Source organism: Bos taurus, chromosome 25 (genome assembly GCF_002263795.3).
Source record: "Bos taurus isolate L1 Dominette 01449 registration number 42190680 breed Hereford chromosome 25, ARS-UCD2.0, whole genome shotgun sequence".
Taxonomy (NCBI): Eukaryota; Metazoa; Chordata; class Mammalia; order Artiodactyla; family Bovidae; genus Bos; species Bos taurus.
The window spans coordinates 7,698,693-7,721,950 of NC_037352.1; the positions used below are offsets into that span (position 1 = coordinate 7,698,693).

At 52.8% G+C, this 23,258-nt stretch overlaps 3 protein-coding genes across 8 annotated transcripts in view; 2 read left to right on the forward strand and 1 right to left on the reverse strand.

Moving 5' to 3' along the window:
- ABAT (4-aminobutyrate aminotransferase) overlaps positions 1-23,258 on the forward strand; it is a 235,783-nt gene that overhangs the window by 147,136 nt on the left and 65,389 nt on the right. The gene's annotated exons all lie outside the window — the stretch shown is intronic.
- Positions 10,060-13,950, forward strand: LITAFD (LITAF domain containing). 4 transcript variants are annotated; one of them, XM_059881542.1, is made up of 4 exons: positions 10,060-10,313; positions 12,112-12,156; positions 13,485-13,616; positions 13,822-13,950. In XM_059881542.1, exons 1-4 carry the CDS (start codon positions 10,063-10,065, stop codon positions 13,928-13,930), a joined length of 537 nt encoding a protein of 178 aa, XP_059737525.1. In that variant the 5' UTR covers positions 10,060-10,062; the 3' UTR covers positions 13,931-13,950. The 4 variants fall into 4 exon arrangements, with proteins under 4 accessions (XP_059737525.1, XP_059737524.1, XP_024841152.1 ...); XM_059881541.1 differs by having other exon boundaries at positions 10,126-10,313; positions 13,475-13,616; XM_024985384.2 differs by having other exon boundaries at positions 10,129-10,313; positions 12,079-12,156; positions 13,475-13,616.
- The window catches only part of USP7 (ubiquitin specific peptidase 7), a 53,826-nt gene continuing 53,086 nt past the window's right edge, over positions 22,519-23,258 (reverse strand). For all 3 annotated transcript variants that reach the window (XM_024985414.2, XM_059881540.1, XM_005224667.5), the window contains one exon: positions 22,519-23,092. In XM_024985414.2, the coding sequence (XP_024841182.1) occupies positions 22,986-23,092 (107 nt within the window). In that variant the 3' untranslated portion in view covers positions 22,519-22,985. The remainder of the gene's footprint in view (positions 23,093-23,258) is intronic.

The window sequence follows — 23,258 nt, forward strand, 5'->3', positions numbered from 1 at the left end:
GATTTCATCCCTTTTGTTTTTAGTTTCAGCTCCTTGAGTCCTCTGTGTCTGCAGGTAAATGAACTTACTCCCATCTTACAGGAGAGAAAACCGAGGCACAGACAGGTGACCCATCTCCTCACACCCAGCAAGTCAGAGCAGGCCCTGAAAGGAAAGTCAACCCTGGATGGAGGCTCCAGCTGGTAGTTGAGGGGCGGCATGCGGGGAGGGATATTCTTAAGTGTCTGGGACAACAGGGCCCAGGAATTGGGGTGGCACAGGGGTCCTTCCTGGAACCCACCAACTCTCCCTGCCTCTCTTGTATGGTCAGGTTAGGGGTTCCCTGGAGAAGAACACAGGTACGGCTTCCTTGACATAAGAGAAGCCAGTTTGGGCCTAAGCTGTTTTGTGATCTGAAGCCTAGCCACAGTGTTTGTTCTTTAACCGGGCTCGGTAATTAATGATTTTAAGGGAAGTGAGGGAACGCAGGAACGAGGGAAAAAACAGTTAAGAAACAATAGTTCAGCCATAAAACAGAGACCACCTCAAAGACATGAAGATGTTGACCTTCCTGATATCTGTCAACTAAAACATGGCCTCTGTTGACCTTTGCCTGAATCTGATGCAGTACTCGCCTCTGCTCAAGCCTCTTCATGAATAGGCATGTACCCTTAACTTAAAACTTCCCCAGGACTTCCCCGGTTGTCCAGTGATTACGACTCCGATCTTCCAGAAAGTCAGGAATTAAACAGACAAAAGGACATTCCTGAGAGCGATGAGAGCATGTGCAAAGGCCCTGAGGTGGGAAGGAGTTTGGTGGGGCTGAGAGACAGAGAAAAGGGAGCATGGGGTCAGAATGCACTAAATTCAAGTGTCTCAATTAGGGACTGATGGCAGCCAGGAGAGAGCTTAAGGCAGGTATGAGTGGAGACTCCTCCCTCCAAAGTGTGCCCCATGTCTGCCCACTTGTACCTATTTCTTCCCCCCATGACTTGAGCCTCTCCCATCTCACCAGGAGCAGCAGCCTTCACCCAGTTGCTCTACCTTCCCCCTAACATCCATGCCTACGCTCCAATTTTCTTTGCAGCAGGCAGAATGAGCTTTCTAAAGCATTTATAAAGCCAACCATTGTTAAAGAAAAGATCACTCATGACACTTGTTAAAAAGGTAAGGCAGACTTTGTTCAGGACTATCGGGATAAGTTAGGGACCACTGAAAAACGAGGATGGTTTTGGCACAGATTGGGCTCAACTCCAAATGCAGCAGGGAAAAGTGGAAAGTTATAGCCAAAGTGGGTTGGAAGCATGATGGATGGAAAATTACTAAGGAGAAAAAACATCACAGGTCAAGGACAGTTCTGGATGAACTAGCTAGCTAGGATCTGTGCTGAAGGCAGGTCAAGGTGGTCAGAAATCACCTCCCCCCACACAACCACATCTCCCCCACTAGCAACATCCACACTAGTAACATTTACTGGTTACAACTGACCACTGACATATCATTATCACCTGCAGCCACAGGAGGGCCCACCAGCTTCACGTGGTCAAATTCAGCCAAACTTTTTTTTTGCTGCTTCTGGGGATTTTGCCCAGCTGATAAGGTTAGACAAATACTCTGTGGCATTTCCTGTTTCCTTCTAATTCTTCCATCATTTTGAAGAGCCACTTTATATCTTCAGGATGTTTTGGTGAGCGGGGCAAGTGACCCCAGCCAGCTGTGCTGGGCTAGGATTGCAGGTTCTCGGGCCACAGATGGTGGGTGAACTTAGCTCCACCAGCATCTGGATCTGGGGACACTCTCTTCCCCTGCATCTTCTCAGGCTGCCTCACTCCGGTCATTACAGCTCACTGAGGGGACCGTCCACCCACCCTGAACTAAGTGCGTGCCCCCCACTTAGTCTGTCCCATCACCCGTGGCTACTATTCACCCTTCACCCCATGTGAATGTTGTTGCCTACAAACTGCCAGCGGCCATCTACCTATCTCATGTCTGACTCAATGGACATGCGTTTGAACAAGCTCCGGGAGTTGATGATAGGGAGGCCTGGTGTGCTGCAGCCCATGGGGTCACAAAGAGTCGGACGTGACTGAGTGACTGAACTGAACTATCTACCTATCTACCTCTGCAGTGAGTTAAATCACGTGCTGCTGACCTTCAACACCCCCTGAAAGGAGTTCAGGGTGGAGAGCAGGAAGGAGGTGCTCTATGCTCTGGGGAAAACTGGCAGAACAGGTCTTCAGATAGTTAAATATTTTCAGGAACTGATTTTAGGAGCCCAATATCCCTTGTATCCCCTTTATATATATATATATATTTATCCTTTGCATCCCCTTGTATCTAGAAAAGCATTAAAATCCTTTATGGTGATGACTGCTCCTTGTGACTACCAAAAGCCTCAGGAGACCAGTAGAAACCTTTTGGAAATATATGTGTTTGATCGCATGTACTCCCCCTTCACCAAAATCGCATATATACTGACCTTCCCCCCTATCTCTTTGGGGCAGTTTCTCAGAGCTCTCTCCCAGGCTTCAGTCCTCATTTTGCCCCAAATAAAACTTAACTTACAACTCTCACGTTCTGCATTTTTTTAAGTTGACAATGAGGTATTGATGCACACACACACCACACACAACACCCGTATCCCCCCACCACACACACACACATATCACCTATGCAAACACACACAGTTAAAAACATGTAAAACTTCACACTGTCCCACTACACAGCTTTCTGGGTTCTCCCCCAAAGGTTTTCTGGATCTAGAGATAGTCCCCCTGCCGCCTCCTCCAGGCAGACCTCAGGGTTCAGTCTCAGAGTTCTGAGGGCAGAGAATGGAAGGCAGTCATTAGGGAAGAAGTCACCCCTATCTGGTATGCTCAAACTTCAGAGATTCGGCCTCCGTTGATGCCCAGGGGACAAGAATTCCCCCCACTCTCAACCCTCTGCCCAGGAATCGATGGAACCTAGAGTGGAGGCACCTACAGTGGGCTTCCCATGTGGCACCAGTGGTTAAGAGCCTCCCAGGCAATGCAGGAGACATGAGAGATGTGGGTTTAATCCCTGGGTTGGGAAGATCCCCTGAAGGAGAGACTGACAACCCACTCCAGTCTTCTTGCCTGGAGAATCCCACAGACAGAAGAGCCTGGCAAGCTACAGTCCATGGGGTCACCAAGAGTCAGAAGCAGCCCATCTACCTCCCATGCCTCTTGCCCCCAGCTCACCACAAACTGGAAGGAAGAGAAAGCAGACAGGGGCTGGAAGTGCAGCCCAGAGACGTTAGGTGACATCCCTGTATAACCCAGGGCTCCAGGCTCTTCTTGCTGACCCATGACCCCTCTGATGGACAGGAGGACTGGGCGAAGCACAACCACTCCCTAGATTAGAGCTTCTCCATCTGCCCCCCGCCCCCACCCACACCCCCCAGCCCCTTGGGAAACCAGCCCGGCTTCCATCACTTGCACAATAATTACAGTTACCACTCCTTCCTCCAGATTCCTTCTTCCTTATCTCATCACTTCCCTGCAAGAGCTGGGCCCTTCTGGGAAAACAATGAGCAGGAAGGAAAAAAACATCCCATCTCCCTTTCCCCTTGAGCAACCCCGGCTGTCAGAGTCTTTCTTTCTGCAGCGTGCAGAGAGGGTGAGGGAGGTATCAAGGGTCACAAGCAGGAGAGGACCAGGGCCCCCCAGGAGTCCCGGCTGTCAGAACTCCAGGTTCACTCCATTCTCAGGATGGCCTGTCCACCCCTCTGCCCCCGCCTTGGCTTTTGGGACTCTGCTTATTTCATGTATTATTGTCCTGATTGTTGTTCAGTCGCTCAGTCGTGTCTGACTCTTTGTGACTCCATGAACTGCAGCACACCAGATTTCCCTGTCCTTCACCATCTCCCTGAGTTTGCTCAAACTCATGTCCATTGAGTCGGTGATGCCATCCAACCATCTCATCCTCTGTCGTCTCCTTCTCCTCCTGCCCTCAATCTTTCCCAGCATCAGGGTCTTTTCCAGTGAATCAACTCTTCACATCAGGTGGCCAAAGTAATGGAATAGAAGGTAGGCATGGATGAAGGGTCAGCCAGCAAGGTAAAACTGTCTCCTTGAATCTTCTTAAGACCCTTGTGTGCACGCTAAGTTGCTTCAGTCGTGTCCAACTCTATGCAATCCCATGGACTGTACCCGGCCAGGTTCCTCTGTCCGTGGGATTCTCCAGCAAGAATACTCAAGTGGGTTGCCATGCCCTCCTCTAGAGGATCTTTCCGACCCAGGGATCAAACCCACATCTCCTATGTCTCCTGAATTGGCAGGCGGGCTCTTTACTACCTGTGCCACATGGGAAGCCCTCCTAAGACTCTTGCTGCTGCTGCTAAGTCACTTCAGTCGTGTCCGACTCTGTGCGACCCCATAGATGGCAGCCCACCAGGCTCACCCATCCCTGGGATTCTCCAGGCAAGAACACTGGAGTGGGTTGCCATTTCCTTCTCCAATGCATGAAAGTGAAAAGTGAAAGTGAAGCCACTCAGTCGTGTCCGACTCTTAGCGACCCCATGGACTGCAGCCTACCAGGCTCCTCCGTGGGATTTTCCAGGCAAGAGTACTGGAGTGGGGTGCCATTGCCTTCTCTGCCTAAGACTCTTAGCAATAAGTGATTATTATTATTACTTTTGATGCTTTTGAACTGTGGTATTGGAGAAGACTCTTGAGAGTGCCTTGGACTGCAAGGAGCTCAAACTAGTCAATCCTAAAGGAAATCAGTCCTGAATATTCATTGGCAAGACTGATGCTGAAGCTGAAACTCCAGTCCTTTGGCCACCTGATGGGAAGAATTGACTTCTTGGAAAAGACCCTGATTCTGGAAAAGATTGAAGGCAGGAGGAGAAGGGGATGACAGAGGATAAGCTGGTTGGATGGCATCACCTACTCGATGGACATGAGTTTGAGTAAGCTCCAGGAGTTGGTGATGGATAGGGAAGTCTGGCGTGCAGCAGTCCATGGAGTCGCAAAGAGTCGGACACGACTGAGTAACTGAACTGATACCCATTTTACAGAGGAGGAATCTGAGGCTCAGAGAGGTGAAGACTCCTGCCCTGGGTTACACAGCTGGGAAAGACAGAACCCATGCTTTAACCATCTTCTTCCTCCTCCCTGCCAGATCTTATATAGGGGATGCAAAGGTGAAAAACAAACAAAGAAACAACAACGAAAGGGCTCCTCCAGGAGCCCTGAGCTTGCCCTCACAAAGCTGAAGTTTTAGGGTCAACAGTGACCAAGCCAACTCAACAGGAACGGGACAAGCCCAGGCAGAGGTAAGAGCTGTCAAAACTGAACCAGGTAGGCTGGCTGATCACGGAGAACTCATCCTCAGGAAAAAGGCCCAGGAGGAGCCCAGCCAGGCCTCAGGCCCGCCCCATGCCCAGATCTGGGTGCCGAGGACTGGGGTCCAAGGGGCCGCGTGGCCTGGGGCTGGCCTCTAGCCCTCTTGCAGCTTGGCCTGAGGAGGGACAACGTAGGACGGGAAACTTCAGCCCCAGAGCAATATGAAGGCACCAGGCCAGCCTTAAAGGGAAGGTGGCAGGGGCGGCTCGGCATCCTGGGCCTCCCTACGCTGGACCTCTCCGCCAGCGGAGCCCCGAGGCAGGAAGCGAGGCTGCCCCGCGCAGCCTGGTGCTGCCTCCTGGTGGCGATGACTGGGATGGCCGGAGACCAAGAACAAGGCGCATCTTCTTCATTTCCCTAAGAGTGTCCGAGCTCAGACGCACCAGCCGGTGTCCCAGCCCTGCGTTATGGGGACCACTGCCCCCAAAATCTCCAGAGAAGGAGGCGGTCCCCAACTCCATCCCGAGATGTATAACCTCAAGCCTATGCAAAGCCCCCTGCGCCCTGGGCCATAAAATCGGAAGGATTTTAAGCCAAATGGGGTGGGCAGCTCATTCATTCATTCACACAGTCAATCTGTATTTGTGCAGCTCCTCCTCTATATGCGAGCTGGGGCATGCAGAGGGCAGAAAGCAGGCATCAAACCACAGATCACAATGCACACAGAGATATAACGTGGTCCGAAGGAGACGGGGGAGGGGGCGGGGCTCGGGGCGGGGCAGGGGACAGAGCGAGAAGAGGGAGTGGGCAAGGCATCACCACGCGGCGGCAGAAAGGACTGAGCAGGCACGCCTCACTGGCTGTTTCAAGACTCTCGGGTGTGAAAACCATGGAATCGGTAAAAGAGCTGCAGAGAGAGGGGGTCAAAGGGCCCCCTCGCAGGGGAGATGGAGCGGGAAGAGGCGCTCCAGACCACAAAGGAGATACCTTTTTTCCAGGAAGACAAAATCTCTGTGGGAATCAGGAAAGGGCTTCCTTAAGGCGCTTTTTCTCCATCAGCTGAATAACCCCGTTCGTAACAATTCACAAATCTAACGTGTCTGTGATGTAAGTGGCTCTGATATGCCATGCACAACTACCTTCATGCCCATATTCTCTGCCTTTGCAGGCAGCACCTCCATATCTACTGCCTCTCACAGCTTGGCCTGTTTCAGAACTTCAAATATATAGGCTCATAGGAGACATACTTTTCTGAGTCCGGCTTCTTGTGCTCAAAATCATTTTTTGAGACACATTGATCTTGCTGAGTATACCAATAGTTCATTCCTTTCACTGCTGTGCAGAATTCCTTGCAATAAATACACATGTGATGATCCACCCACCTGTTGACAAATATTTGGTTGTTTCTAGATTTGGGGCTATTATGAATCAAGTTACTATGAATTTTCTCATACAGGCTCCCCCCCCTTTTTTTTTTTGAACATGTATTTTTATTTCTCCTGGGTGAAAACCTAGAAGTGGAGGGAATTCCCTAGAGGCGGTCCAGTTGTCGGGACTCTGCACTTTCACTGCTGAGGACCAGGGTTCAATTCCTGGTCAGGGAACTAAGGTCACACAAGCCATGCAGCATGGCCAAAAAATAAAAAAATTAAGACCTAGGGGTGGAATTCCTGGTCCCAGGTGTGTGGATGTCTGCCTTCAGGAGAAACTGTCAGTTTGTTCAAAATGATGAAGCATTTTACACTCACACCAGCAGAGTAGGAGGGTTCTAGTTATTCTGCATGCTTGTCAACACTCGGGATTGTCTGTTTTTAAAAGTTGAACCAATGGAGGGACCTCCCTGGTGATCCAGTGGTTAAGACTCCGGGCTTCAACTGCAGGGGGAGCAGGTTCAATCCCCGATAGGGAACTAAGATCCCATATGGTGCACGGCCAAAAATCAATCGATCAATCAATAACTAAGTGAAAAGACTCCACTTCCCTCCAACTTATTTATAAATAAAAAATAAATTTTAACCATTGGTAACTCAGCCTTTTAATTTGCGTCTCCTAGCTGAATAGGGATGCTGAGGATCTTTTAATGTGCATGTTGGTCATTTCTGTATCTTCTTTTGTGAAGTGTCTGTTCAGGTCTTCTGCCCAGTTTTAATATTGTGAGTTTTTCTTAGTTATTGAGTTGAAGGAGTTCTTTTATACACTGTATACCTGTCCTTTGGCCTGTAAATATTTTCTCCTGACCTGTAGCTTGCCTTTTTATTGTATCTATAGATGGTATCTTTTAAGAAGCAGGTGCTTTGATGAACTAGTCTTTCAAGTTTTTCTTTTATAGCTTGTGCTTCATGCCTCGTGGTGTGTAAGAACTCTTGATACATGATCACATTTGTTAGCTTTCAGTTGCTTTCCGTTTTTTGGTGTTGCTTTTTTCTTTTTGATGTACTTCCTTTTTAATGAGTAAAAATAATGATATGGTTCCAAAGTCAAACTCGTGAACAAGAGAGAGAGAACCGGCTTCCATTTTCAACATTAACCATTTTAGTTCTTAATTAATCCTTCTTTTATTTCTTCTTGGAGATTATTTATCTCCTTCTCCGTTTGCTTACATTGAAAGGAGTGCTAAATATAGGGAATTCCCTGGTGGTCCAGTGGTTAGGACTCAACACTTTCACTGCTGTTGCCTTGGTTTAATCCCTGGTTGGGAAACTAAGATCCCACAAGCCACATGGTAATGACCAAAAAAAAAAAAAAAAAGAGTACTATATATACATAAAAACACATATCTTCTTGTTTGTTTTTGGACAAGATATCCTGGAGAGGTTGCTCCATAGTAATATATGAAGATTTTCCTCTTTTTTCTCTCTTTACCCCTTTCTCTCCTCCCTCTCTCCCTTTATTTTGGGTAGCTGAAGAGTCCCTATATGGATGGACATTTGCGTTATTTCTAGTTTTTCGTTGCTACCCTGAATAGCCTGGCACCTACCTCACCTGATACTTTGGCTAGCCTATCCTTAGCAGTCCATTGGAATCACAAAGAGTCAGACATGACTGAGCAACTGAACAACAGCAAATCTTTAGGATGGATTTCTAGAAATAGTATTGCATGGTCAAAGGGTCACCCATCTGTAATTCTATTATGTACGTGTGCTCAGGTGCTCAGTCGCATCCAAAATATTTGCCACCCCATGGACTGTAGCCCGCCAGGCTCCTCTGCCCATGCAATTCTCCAGGCAAGAATCCTGGAATGAGTAGCCATTCTCTTCTCCAGGGGATCTTCCCGACCCAGAGATCGAACCTGAGTCTCTTATGTCTCTTCTGCTTTGGCAAATGGGTTCTTTCCCACTGTGCCACCTGGGCATTCTGTTGGATATGACCAACACCACTTTCTAGTTCTTGTATGGGAAAACTGGTTCCCCGCCCCTTCCCATTCACCGTAACTTTTGGTTTCTGCCAATCAGATAGAAGCAGGGCTATCTTAGACTATCTTGGACATTCTGGAGGCATAATGAGAAGCCGTGAAGTACACAGGTCAAGCACACAGACATCAATTCGTGCCTGAAGCCCAGCTATGCGCTTTCTGGCCATGACCCTAGGTGGAGCTCAGAGCCAGCCCCAGCGTGGAGATTGCCCCCTACAGTCAGGACCATCTCTTCCGGCTGTTTCATGTCACCGATCATCTCCCAGTAAAAATGCTGGCTTTACTCCCTGCGCCGAACCCACTACCTGGGTTATGGCATTTGATCCCATAACAACCCTATGAAGTAGCTATCTTACCCCCATTTTACAGATGGGGAAGCCGCAGGATGGAGGGTTAGAGGGAGTTAGGGTTTTGCCCTAACTCACAGCTAAACAACAGAAGCTAGCCCATGAGGTGACATATAGACTGACACGTTTGTGCGTGCATAGGACCTGCGTGTTTATCCACACAACTGTGTGCCTGTATCCATACACACCTGTGTGTGTGCTTGTGTCTCTGTGTGTATATATATATATGTGTGTGTGTGTATTTCCAGGTGGCATTAGTGGTAAAGAACATGCCTGCCAAGGCAGGACACTTAAGAAACGCAGCTTCCATCCCTGGGTCGGGAGTTTTCCCTGGAGAAATGAATGGCAGCCCACTCCAGTATTCCTGCCTGGAGAATTCCATGGACAGAGGAGCCTGGCGGGCTACAGTCCATAGGGTTGCAGAGTCGGACACGACTGAAGTGACTCAGCACATATATGTCTATATACATGTGTGTACCTGTGTACATACACCTACCAGCATTTCTAAAGAAAATGTGAACATCCTCACAGCTACATCTCTGCATCCATGGGCTGAATGAATGAATTGCTCACAACAGAATAACTTGCTCTTTTTTCTTTGACCCTGCCATGCACCATCTTAGTTACCAAAGATCAAACCTAGCACCCTGCAGTAGACGGACGAGTCTTAACCACTTGGACCACCAGGGAAGTCCCGGATTCATATATCTTTTTAAATATTTATTATTTGGCTGCATTGGGTCTTAGTTGTAGCGCATGGGCTCAGAAGTCCCACGACATGTGGGATCTTCGTTCCCCGACCAGGGATTGAACCCACGTCCCCTGCACTAGAAGGCAGATTCTTAACCACTGGACCACTGGGAGAGCCCTCCGGATTCATATTTTTAAGGCTCCCACCCTGCCCTCTGATCCCGGCCAGTTTCTGATGGGCCTGCAGCATGGGAAGGGGGTGTCATCTGATCTCTAAAGAGTTCTCAAGCTGGGCCCGTGGAGACCCCGCCCCCTCCTGCAGGGAATGGGGACCAAGCCCCCCCACCCCACCCCTGGCCACTGGGAGGATACACATCACAATGGCTGTTCCACCCAAGCCAGGCCCAGCAAGAGGCCCTGGGGTGACCTGCACTCCCCTCCCCTGCGGACAGCCAGGCTGCAGGATGGGGGCCTCCCGAGGCCAGCACCGGGCCGCTCCGAGCTTGGAACCCAAAGCTGCCTCGACACCATTGCCGGAACAGACCTCCTGGGCCCCAGGAGGGTACTACGCCCAAGGTGAGGGTCTCCTCGTTCAGGTGACACGCTGACTGCAGGGGCCCCCAGGCAGGGAGGCTACGGGTCCCCTTGCTGAACTGGGTCTGATTCCCGTCCTCACCCCACAAGTCACATTGCCCCCGCCCACCCGGGGACCACGAGACCTGACGGGGACAAGGTGGGGCCCCATCAGGGTGGGGCACGGCCTGTACCCTCAAACTATCCATAGACTGATGACGCCCCCATATCAGGTATGACATGCCCCTCCACCCACACCCCACCCAGGGGCCAGAGGCAACCTGGAATGCCCTGGGGGTTTAGGGGGGAGGAAGGTCCCCGCCACGCTGCCATGGCCTCAGGTAAGTCCCCGAACCTCTTTTCTCATCTGAGAAAGGGTTAGGAGGGTTCAAAGAGATGATGGATGTAGGGCTGGGCAGTCAGTAACCGGGTCTGAGCTCAGAAGGACTTTCCAGCTGGTGGTCCCGGGCCAGGTGGTTTAATTCCTGACCTTTAGTTTGTGCATCTGTAAAATGGGTACAAATTCCAGCCCAGGCAGGGCTGCAGGGACCAATTGGGAGAGAAACCACCCGGGCCCCACAGAGCCTAGACTGAGTGGTGGGAAGTGGGGAGGGGCTTCCTGTTCTCCGGTTGCCCCCACTCTGGGAGGAGGCATGGGTGGGGGACAGCCCAGGTGCCCTCCTCAAGCCTTGAGACTCCTTTCCTGAGAGGACCAGGTCCCCATGCAAAGCCCTGGAGAGGTTTCCAGTGAAAACACACAGGGACCCCACCCATCAGCCACATTGGTTAAGATTCGGGGGTTCCCCTCCTCCCCTCCAGACCCCTCTCTGGATACCTGGGATCCCAGAATTTCCTCCTCCAGACACCCTCACTCCTGCTTCCAGGGCCTGGGAGAGGAGGCTTCCCAGGGCCCCGGGGGCGGGCCGAGGGCTGACTCCTGGGAGGCAGGGTCTGAGCCCCTGGTAGGGCAGGAGGGAGACAAGGCTGAAGAAGGAAGCCTGCCTGGGGCCCAGACAGTTCTTCTTGGAAGCAGCAGATGGAATGCTGCATCTTCTGGAGCCGTCCTGACCAGAGGCAAGGGACATGGCACTTAGGATCCTGTGCTCAGGAAGCAGGCCAACTTCAGTTCCATCCTTGACTCTGACGTCTGTGCTGGGTGATGTCAGGCAAGCTGCTTAACCTCTCTGAGCCTAGCTTCCACATCTGCAAAATTGGAATAATGCCACAATCTACCTTATTGGTGTTCTGGCGAGAGTAATCAAAGTAAGGCACGTGAAGTGTTCAGCACAGAGTCTGGCACATAATAAGGGCTGATTATGAAAGTGTTAGTCACGCAGTCATGTCTGACTCTGCAGCCCCCATGGACTGTAGCCTGCCAAGCTACATGGGATTCTCCAGGCAAGAATACTGGAGTGGGTTGTCATTTCCTTCTCCAGGGATTACAAAAAGAAGGAAAGAAAGAGAAGGATAGATTATGGGGTCTGTGTTATTTCTGTAGCCTCAAGCCCCCGGCATTGCCTTCAAGAAGAGCTTGCATCCTATGACACCCAGAGCAGAGTGGGGTCAGGAAATGCCTGGGTTCAAATCCAAGCTCTTCCATCTGCTGGCTGAAATCCCACTGGCAACTTGATCCATCCCTCCAGGCCTCAGCTTTCTCTCCTATAAAATGGGTCGCTGCCTCAGACCAGCCAAGTTTTCAGCTCAGCACCTGGCATGCAGTCAGCCTTCTAAGGGTCTAAGGGTGTTTCTCCTTCTTTCCTCCTCCAAGGGCCTCCTCCTCCTTATTCTCCTTCGCCTCCAGGACTTGGAGCGCCTCCTCCTCCCCCACCCATGTCTGTTTATCCAGGTGAGTGTTCCTGCTGTCCTCCCCCTCGCCGCCTCCACACCCCCTTCCCCAGGCTTTCCCTGTCTTACACCCAGCACCGCCCCTACCACTCGCCAAGACTGTCCGAACAGCACCTCCTCTGGGAAGGTGTATGTCCTGCCTCCCGAGTGGTGTGATCCCTCCCTCCACAGCTGTGAGCCCCGCACTGCCCACGGCCTTCTCTCTGATGTGCAGACGTTGGTGGAAGGGGTTGGGACACAGTAGGTGCTCAGGAAATGTCTATGAAAAGAAGCCCTGTTCTCGACTCTGCAAATCCATCGCTCTTGAAACCAAAGAGAGGAATTCAGACACCACCCACCCACCCAACCGTGTAGGGTCTGGGCTTTGGGGAGATTTTTTTTTTTTTTTTGGCTGCACTGCTTAGCGACTTCTGGGATCTTAGTTCCCTGATCAAGGATCGAACCTGTGCCCCTAGCAATGGAGGCGTGGAGTCCCAATTACTGGACCACCAGGGAAATCCAGAGGTGGGGGAGGGATTTCTAAATAAAGAAAAAGCTTGAGAGCTGGTGGGCTGGGTTGTCAAGTCTAGTGCGGGAGAGTGAGCTTTAAACCATGGGTCACCCCCGTCTAGCCAAACGTAGTTCTTTCCCTTGGTTTCCTGCCAAACTAGGGGTGAGGGTGGCACCCCACATTACAGCCCAAACCCCAGCACCCCCTCCCCTCGGCCCCTCAGGAACCCAAAGTCTATAACGGTCATAGGCCCCTCCTCATGGCTCGACAGTCCACCCGGACCAGACGCCAACCCTTCCGTCTAGAGCATGAAAACTCCCTGGAATCCTATTTTCTTAACAAAATATTCAGCCACCACCAAAGACCTCACCTCTCTGCACACCCAAGACTATAAAAATGGTTGTTGTGTTTAAAAAAGCTAAATACAGATCAGCTTTTTTTTTTTCTGGAAACCCCACCCCAGAAAAATGCTGTGCTTGGGCAAGAAGAGGCAAGAATACCAAAAGGAAGTTTTTATAGGGGGTTGTTGTTTTCAAGCTACTGCGTCCCCAAGGGTGTCACTTAGAGTTATTGCTTTTTTAAAAAAAATGGACCTATTCCTCTACAAACGCCTGTGAAATAAATGCTGGAGGTCTTAACTGAGCGAAGGCCCTGAGCCCTGGAGGCTGGTGGGTAGGGGGTAGTGCAAGGGGGAAGCTGGGCCCATAGGGACGGCCTGGGGGGCTCAGGGGAGCACAGAGAAACTGCAGGTGGGGCGGGCCCCCCGTGTTGGATACAGGATGAGGGGGACGGGGGTGTGGCGTAGGGCCTGACATGTCCCTCCCCCAAGAACTGTTCAGGGTGCCGAGGCTGCAGTCCCCAGACCCGGTACAGTTCACGTGTCCATACTGCATGAACCGGATCGTCACCGTGACCACCCCGGTCCCAGGCGTGCTCACCTGGCTCCTGTGCACCGGCATCTTCGTGGCTGGGTGAGTGGTCCCCCCTCGCCTCTGCCGGGGCCCAGGGCATCCGTGCTGGGAGCCTGCTGGTTTGGGGGTGGGTGCTGGCATGGGGCATGGAGGGATGGGTGGTTTCCTAGCCCACCTTGCTGGCCGGGCAGCCCCAGGGGAGGGGTGGGGGGCTCGCAGGCTTGGCTTGGCCCCCGGTGAGTCCCCGCTGCTTCTGAGGCTGCAGGTGCTTCTTGGGCTGCTGCCTCGTCCCCTTCTGCGTGGACAGCTTGATGGACGTGAGGCACACGTGCCCCGTGTGTCGGCAGGAGCTCTTCCTCTACAAACGCCTGTGAAATAAATGCTGACTAAGTGACTGTTGTCTGCCCACGTCTGTCCGCCAGGGGAGGCCGGTGAGCACTGGCACACGGGAGGTGCCCTGTACTGACTGACCACTGAGGGGCTGACCGATGGATGGTGTGCGTAGTGGCCCTCCCTTCTCAGGCTCCACCCTCTTCTTTCCTTCACGACTCTTTCCCATCAGACTTCCCTGCTGGCTCAGATGGTAAAAAAAATCTGCTTGCAATGTGGGAGACCTGGGCTTGATCCCTCGGTCAGGAAGAATCCCCTGGAGAAGGGAATGGCGATCTACTCCAGGATTCTTGCCTGGAGCATTCCATGGACAGAGAAGCCTGGTTCAGGCTACACTCCATGGGGTCACAAAGAGTCGGACACAACTGAGTGACTAACACTTCTTCCATCAGTCAAGCTCCATCGTCTTTGTGACAACGTCTCTGCAACTCCAGCCAGGTAACCTGCAGAGACGCACCTGCCCTTCATGCTGGCAGAGAGCCTGTGAGCTCCCCTGGCTAAATCCCGCATCCTCCAGGCATTTTGCTCTCTTCCCTACCTGTCTGGGTACCCTTGGGGCTCAGAGGCAAACTATCCGCCTACAGTGTGGGAGACCTGGGTTCAATAACTGGCTTGGGAAAATCCACTGGAGAAGGGACAGACTACCCACTCCAGTATTCTTGGGCTTCCCTTGTGGCTCAGCTGGTAAAGAATCAGCCTGCAATGCGGGAGACCTGGGTTGGATCCCTGGGTTGGGAAGATCCCCTGGAGAAGGGAAAGGCTACCCACTCCAGTATTCTGGCCTGGAGAGTTCCATGGACTCTATAGTCCATGGGGTGGCAAAGAGCTGGACACGACTGAGCGACTTTGACTTCCTGACCTGCCTGGACCCTCGGCAGCCCGGGCCCTCCCTGCCGCCTCCCCTGTCCGGTAGTGATGCTCTGGCCACGTCTTGCACATCCTCTCAGCACACCCTGTTGGCCTGCTGTCCCCCCCACCCCAGGGTCCTGTCTTGAGCCCTTTCCCTATTCAAGCCACTCCTGAGGTTTCCATTCTCACCTCCTGTACCCCACAGCCCTCCCCGGATGCCCAAAGGTCCCCCCAAACCCATCAGATCTCCAAGTCACTCATCTTCCCACCTCCTCAGGTGCCCCTGGTGGATGAGACTGGCACGGCCACCTCTCTGCATCACCTCCTCTTATCCCTCAGCCCTCAGCCCCTCTCTGCACGAGCCCTGGGTCCTGTCCCCTCTGCCTTGCAGTGATTTCTTTACCTCCCTGCTCCCCTACCCCTCTCTTCCTTAAAGGAGGCTAGAGTCCCTGATGGTGTCTCCCAGCTCCCAAGCCTTGGCCACGCCTCCTAGTCCTCCCCTGTGGCGATGGCTGGCACAGAGTAAGCGCGATTATCAGGGCAAGAGTTAGGACCTTTGGCTCTGACACCGCCCAGTTAGTACTCACCACCCTCAAGACCAGGCTCCTTTTTTGCACTTCCGTTTGTTTGCTTATGTTTGGCTGGGTCAGGTCTTGGTTGCTGTGTGCCGGCTTTCTCTAGTTGGGGTGAGCGGGGGCTGCTCTTCCTTGCGGTTCACGGGTTTCTCCCTGCAGTGGCTTCTCTTGCGGTGGAGCACAGGCTTCAGTAGTCGTGGCCCCGGGACTTGGTGGCTCTGCGGCAGGTGGGATCTTTCTGCAAAGGGATTGAACCCGTGACCCCTGCACTGGCAGGTGGAGTCTTAACCACTGGACCACTAGGGAGGTCCATCCTGGGACCAGGCTCTTAACATGGGGTCCCTTTGAGGCCATTTGTGGTTCCTGCTCCCCTGAGCTCCAGCCAGCCAGAACCAAGAGAGCCCAAGTGTTCACCCGAGCGTCCAGACTCTGTCCCTGGCCTCTCCTGCAACTCCGTGCCTGCCCCCTTCTCTCCCCACCAATTCCTTCCAGCCCCATCACTGGCTCCTGGGTCTCTGTCACTTCCCCAGACCCCGGTGACCCCAGGTCCTGGCAGGGACAGGTGGGTTTTTGGGATCTGGGATGAGGGAACCAGTCTTCCCAAATCTCTGTGCCCAGTCCCCAACAAGAGGTTTAATCCTTTAAATCCCTTAAATTCCCTCGAGGCTACAGTAGAGCAGCTTTTCTGTCCTGTGAAGGAAGCTATGCAGGAGGAATCTGGCAAATGCTTAGGACGTAAAAAGGTCCCAAGTTGGCTTCTGAGTGGGCCACTCCTGGGTACCGTGTTGCTGGCCTGGGGCCAAGGCCAAGTGGGGCACGGGCTGAACGTCACATGAATGAAGGGATTTTTTTTAAAAAGAATTTCTATCTTAGCATGGAAACATGTACATTGGCCCGCCAGGCGCATCTGTCCATGGGATTCTCCAGGCAAGAATACAGGAGTGGGTTGCCATGCCCTCCCCCAGGGGATCTTCCCGACCCAGGAATAGACAGCCAGTGGGAAATTGCTGTATGACTCAGGGAGCTCAAACTGGTGCTCTGTGACAATGCAGAGGGCTGGGATGGGGTGGGAGGTGGGAGGGAGGTTCAAGAGGGAGGGGATGTATATATACCCATGGCCGATTCATGTTGATGTTTGGAAGAAACCAACACAATATTGTAAAGCAATTATCCTTCAATTAAAAATAAATTTAAAAAATAATTTGCATCATAGGGCATTTCCCCATGTCTTTATTATTATTATTCTAATTTTTGGCCACACAGCACAGCTTATGAGATTTTTAATTCCCTAACTAGGGATCAAACCAGGACCTCTGGCACTGAGAGTTCAGAATTCTAAACACTGGGTTGCCAGGGAATCCCCTGAAGGGATATTTTCAGTTTTGCAAACTATAACAAATATTACTCACTCCTCTTTTCAATTAAAAGGAATTTGCTAGAGAAGGGGCAGAAGCAGGAGAATTAAGAGGCAGAGGAGGACGAGTAGTCAGGTGGGATGGTCACTGAGCTATGGCTTATTCACCAAAAGGTGGCAGCTGCTTCCGTCCCTGCTCAGCACCGTCTGGGAAGGCAGATGCAGAAGCTGAGGCCGAGAGACGGCCAGTCTGGATCCAGTGACCAGACGGGGAGCTGGACCCTCAGCTCTGCCGGCCCGAGGCTCCTGCACAGGCAGGAGAGGTGCCAGGGTGGGATGACCTGTGTGGAGAGTGGAGACGTGGCCGGTGAGCTGGCGTGGAAGCACCGTGCGGCCTTCAGGTGGTTGGCGCTGCTGGGATGGCGCTGGTGGAGCATGTCACGCCAGCAGGGGGAAAGGACCCGTAGGGGACGGATTTCTCTGGATCTGGGTGTCAGCCTCCCCGGAGAGGCTGGCAGCAGCCCCCCATCTTGGGGACCCCCAAGATGCCCCGGAAAACCCAGGAGAGCCCTGAACTCTGGGGGTGGCACCAGCTGCCGGACGGGAAGCTGGCTTCCACACCCAAACGGGGACCCATCTGTTTATCAGCGCACCTGGAGGCATGCAGAACTTCCTCAACCAGGGGTGGAACCCATGCCCTCCCCCGCCCCGCAAAGGAAGCGCAGAGTCGTAACCACCAGACCGCCAGGGAAGCCCCTGGGACTTAAGATTTTTAAGGTTAGAAGATGAAGCATCTGGGCTTCCCTGGTGGCTCAGTGGTGAAGAATACACCTGCCAATGCAGGAGACACAGGGGATCCCTGATCCGGGAAGATCCCACGTGCCGAGGAGCAGCTAAGCCCATGCGCCTGCCTCCGCTACGGAGCCTGTGCTCTGAGGTCTGGGGGCCACAACTACTGAGCTGCAACTACTGAAGCTCGTCGCCCTGGAGCCCATGCTCTGCAACAAGAGAAGCTGTCGCAACTAGAAGCCCACACATCCCAGCTGGAGAGTAGCCCTCTGCTCGCTGCAACTAGAGAAAAGCCCATGCAGCAATGAAGACGCAGTGCAGCCAAAAAAAAAAAAAGTGTGTGTGTGTGTGTGTATATATATAAAGATGAAGATGAAACATCTGACACAAACTAGGCATCTAGCCCTGAGAACCAACTCATTCGTAATACATCAGGATGGGGGGCACCAAGTGGACCAGCTGTGTGTACTGACCACCAGGGAGGCCAGGCGAGCTCACGGGCCACCACAACCCCGAGGAAGGGGTGTGGAGCTAGGACGTGGTCAATCTGTGGTTTGGAGGCCCACAGCCCCACAGAGGCACCCAGGCCAGGCAGCCCAGAGTCACTGGGCCTGCCTGGCTCTGCCAGAACCGGGCCTGGACCCGGACCCATCTGCAGAGCTCCAGCCGGCGGTCTGATTTTGCACCCATCAGGCAACCTGCTGGGTTTTGCTCGGACTTCCAGAGAGGTCCATGGGCAGAAGCGTTCAGTCCCATGGCCATCACAGTGCCGGCTGTGGGTGGTGTCCGGACCCTCCTTGATCAGCCTGCTTCAGTCCCCATGGTCCACCCACGAGGCCCTGCCTAGCTCCCCAGCAGTGTTCCATGAGCCCAGGGAGCCACTCCAGGCCTCTCTGACTCAGACTGCCCGGTGTCAACTTAAAAAAAAAAAAATCCAGACTTTTCGGCTTCAAAATCTGTGCACAGGTGGGTTCAGTGGGTTTCAGGCTGTCCCCTTGGCCCAGCCCCTGAAGTCCCCATCATCCCAGAGCCTCCTCACTCACTGCCTTGAACTTGACCTAGACCACCCTTCCCACTTCTTAGTTTATTTATTTTGTTGCTTTTTAATATTTATTTGGCTGCATTGGGTCTTAGTTGTGGTGTGTGGGCTTAGCTGCTCCAAGGCATGCGGGATCTTAGTCCCCGAAACAGGGATCGAACCTGCATCCTCGGCACTGCCAGGTGGATTCCTAACCACTGGACCACCAGGGAAGCCCCACCCCTTGATGTCCCACGCCTTGGTTCTGGGTCCCCAGACCTCACTGTAGACCCAGGCTGGGGCGCATGGGACCCCTTTCTCTCCCTGAGGCTTTCCCAAGCTCCTTCTTCATCTGAACCGACCTCCGGGGCCGGCCAGGAGGGGCCGGGGCTCAGGCTGGGGGAGGCAGAGGAGGTTGGCCCAGCCCCTTTCTCCCAAAGCTCTCATCTTAAAGTGGGGTTCCCCTCCTTCTAGCAGGGAGGCGGCACTCAGAAAGGGGTGGCAGTGAGTGTGGGTCTCAGGGCCGGCTCTGCACTCAGCAGGCCGAGTGCCCAGCCAGGGGGCTTCACTCACTCCCTGTCCTGGTCACTCGCCTCCTTGCTGGCATGTGGTGTGCTCAGTGGTGACAGCCGGTATCAGGACCCTTGCTCTGGTCTTCCCAACCACATGGCCCCCCAGAGACGAGACAAAGAACACCCCCACCCCAACACAGGGCCACAGTGTGGCGGGCACTGGGGATGCCTCCCGCAGCTTCCTGCCAGAGGTACCGTAGGGTCAGGAGAGCCAAGCGCGGCCTCGCTGCCACCCCATGTATCCACCGCCTGCCCAGCACGGGGTGGGGTAGAACGAACCAGCCCAACAGCAGCCCCAACCCTCGCAGCGCCGGGTCTGAACGGATGAAGGGCCGCCTCTCTGCTGTGGGGAAGGGACCGGGCGAGGCTCCACGGGGCTCTGAGTGCAGGTTCTCTCCCACAGCATCTCATGAACTTTGCACGTGAGCTGACTCACTTCAGTCGTGTCTGACTCTTCGCGATCCTATGGAGCCCGCTAGGCTTCTCTGTCCACAGGATTCTCCAGGCGAGGATACTGCAGTCGGCACATGTATCAAACTGGCTCTATCTTGCTGTGAATGGGACTTCCCAGGTGGTGCTAGTGCTGAAGAATCTCCCTGTCAATGCAGGAGACCTGAGATGCGGGTTCAATCCCTGGGTCGGAAAGATCTAGAGCAGGGCATGGCAACCCACTCCAGTATTTTGCCTGGAGAACCCCACGGACAGAGGAGCCTGGAGGGCTACAGTCCGTAGTGTCAGACACGACTGAGAGACTTTGCGCACACACTACCCGGGATCCCTCCACTGATGATGCCTGCCCGCCCCCCTCCAACGCTAGCAGGTCAGCGACCTCTCAGATCTCTGCTGAAAAGGGACCCTGCCTCTGAACGTGCAGACACCACTCTGATCACCCTGCTCCCCAAGGTGCCTGGGACCCTGCTTCCAGGTCTCATTAGAAGTTAACAGAGGGCACGAGGTGCTGAAGGAGGACCTTGGGGAACTGGCCCTTATTTCATTTGGTTCCCACCCTGCCCCTGGATGCCCCCACGGCTTCCTCTAATGAGGAGGTCAAGGAAACTCTCATGCACTAATGACGGCTTTATATACTCCCTCAAGACGGCTCGAAGGAGCTCATCATACCACACAAAGCGAGGAAAATGTGGTCAGGACGCCTCAGTCACATGTGGCGATTTACAACTAAACCAGGGACTTCCCTTGTGGTCCAGCGGTCAAGAAACCGCCTTGCAGTACCAGGGACTCTGGCCTGATTGTTCCCTGGTGGCTCAGTGGGTAACATATCTACCTGCAATGCAGAAGACCAAGGTTCAATCTCTGGGTTGGGAAGATCCCCTGGAGAAGGGAATGGCAACCCACTCCCGTATTCTTGCCTGGGAAATCCCATGGAGAGAGGAGCCTGGCAGGCTACAGTCCATGGGGTAGGAAGAGTTGGACATGACTTACCGACTAAATCACCACCACCACCACCAGGAACATAAGCCCATGCCATGTTGGAAGATCCTACATGGCACAGGTAAGACCTGACTCAGCCAAATAAACTTAAAAAAATTAAATCAGTGATCAAAATTCACCTTCTGCTACTTCAGCCACATTTTAGATACTCAGTGGACACTGGGGGCATGTGGCTCTCTCCCTGGGCAGGGGCACAGAGCATCCCCCAACCCGCCATGACTTAGGTCATTCTACTGGGCAGTGAGTGGTCAGGACGCCAAGGCCTAGACTGGCAGAGATGCCAGCACACGCTCAGTCGCTCAAGTCCTGTCCAACTCTGAGACCCCATGGGCTGTAGCCTGCCAGGCTCCTCTGTCCACGGAATTTTGCAGGCAAGAATCCTAAAGTTGGTTGCCATTTCCTATTTGAGGAAATGCCAGTATCGCCTATCTCGCAAGAGGGATCTGTGGTTTGACCTTGACATTTGAAATGGATGTTTGCAAACAGTTTGCTCCTCTAATCAAGGAGACTCTCCCACTGTACTGCTTCTGGTAGTAACAGGAACCTCAAGCCCCTCGAGAACGATACACTGTGGTTCTGGGGTCCCCAAGCGAGGAGTTATTTTCAGGTTCAGCCACCCCCCCCGCCCCCGCTACCCCCATCGGTTTTATGAACTTGGACTCAAGGCTATGGCTGGGAGGGAATGGAAAAGAATCGCATGCAATGTGTGCTGACCACCCACACTGTGAAATGGCCTTTGAGAAAAGCCTTCTAATAACTTGGGAGTAAGTTACAGTGACCCAAGACCATCATCTACCATCGGCCAAAACCTAAAAACCAAAAAATCCCGAATACTGTAATAAATGTTCAAAGTTGTGCACCCAGAGAGTGACTTTCTGCAGAAGACAGCGCCATCTATGGTCACTGCGGGGCCCCGGGCAGGAAGGCCCTCCTCCAGGTGGAGAGCAGCCAGCGGACACGCTGTGTCAGGTGGGGGTCGCGAGGCCACCTCCCCCTGGACCACACCTTCGGCCATTCCCGTATTTACGGTTATCTTAGTGCACTAGACTCCTGCCTGGAAAACCTCAATCTCTTAAGCTTCCACAGGAGGAGGAAGAGGAGACAAGAACCCCCAAAACCTTGCCATGAAGTGATTAAATGTTCCCCGGGCCTACCTGCAAGGAGAGCTGATGGCTCCCTCAACTTCCACGTCAACTCACTGAATTATCATTTTTATAGAAAATTTTATTCAACATACAACATTTTCCAGCAAAAAGGCAATATACAGGAAGAGTTGGTGTACACTGCTGCTACAGAAACAAACAAACAAAAAAGTACTGGAAAAGGATGAAAACTAAGTGTGATCTGCTGATTCTATTTTTACTGCACTCAAAACTAGACACGCGGCTGGCGTCAGCTCCAAAGGAAACGGCCGGACTGAAAGAAAGCCACACACGATGAATGTCAACATCAGTGGGGGCCACTCAGAGTTACCCGACAGAAGCCACCACCTCCTCCCCATGGTCAATTGTACATGTTCATTCATTAAATATACAATCTCATTTTTCCTTTTTTTTTTTTGCTTTTTTTTATTTAACTTTTTTTTTTTTTAACTTTTTTTTTATACAAAGTCAACAGCTTGCGAACACCAGTGGGCATACCCTCTTAGCTAAAAGGCCCTCCTTTCTTGGTTCCGTCTGTCCCATTTGAAGCAGACGAGTCTATTTATAATTTTTTCACCTGCTTGAATGAACTCTTGAGATCATTAGGTTTGCCCAGAGGCAGCATAGTACACCTTAATTGAATTTGAACAGTGTTTTTTTTTTTCAGTTGAATAAAAAGACCCCAAAGTGTCTGGTCAAGCCTGTATTCAGTGCATCCGCTCTGCAAACGGGCTGTGGGACGCGGGGGCTGACGGAAGGGAGACGAGTTTATTAAAAAGACCCAGGCAGCCGGGGAGACCCAGGAAGGGGCGACAGGACACCAGTGAAGGAAAGAGCGCTATTTATTAGGTTGTGAGTTTCTCTGCTTCGCCTTTACAGATGCACAAAAGGTCATTGAAAGTATAACTGAGGGAAAGACGTCAGACGAGCCTAAACAGAAGACTTCCTAGCTGCGGGCTGGCGGCCGAGCCCCGGGGAGGGGGTCAGCCGCGCCCGCCCAGCGCCGCGCCCGCCGGCCGCTCCCCGACACGCTGACAGCGCCTGGCATCGTGGTCACCGTAAAATAACTCTCATTGGCATCCAAGCTTTATAAAAACACCTTCATTTTTCTCAAAAAGGGCAATCAATAGATACAGAGAAGCCAAACTGAACAGCCTCAACAAAATAAAATTAACACCAGCAGCAAATCCTCTTGCTGAAGACGTGGGGTGGTGCTCACGCACCAGAGTTCCCGGCTGTTGGTAAGGGGCACACCCACCGCGGTCCGCCTCGCCCACCCCTGGGGAGGAAGTCAGTTATGGATTTTGATGGCCTTTTCAAGGTATGTGTAGCGACTCCTCTTCGGGGCTTTGTTGAAGTGGTCGAGCCCGAGCCACGGCCGAGGGTGAGACATGTTACCTGGTGGGGAGAGGAGACCGTCAGACCACTGAGCCAGCACTCGGGCCCTGGGGTCAGGAGAGGTCAAGGGGCCTCCTGGGCAGCATGGGTCCCACAGCCGGGACCCTGCACCCCACCAAGGTCACTGGCTCCCCGCGTGGCACTGTCAGGCGCTACCCCATTTGCC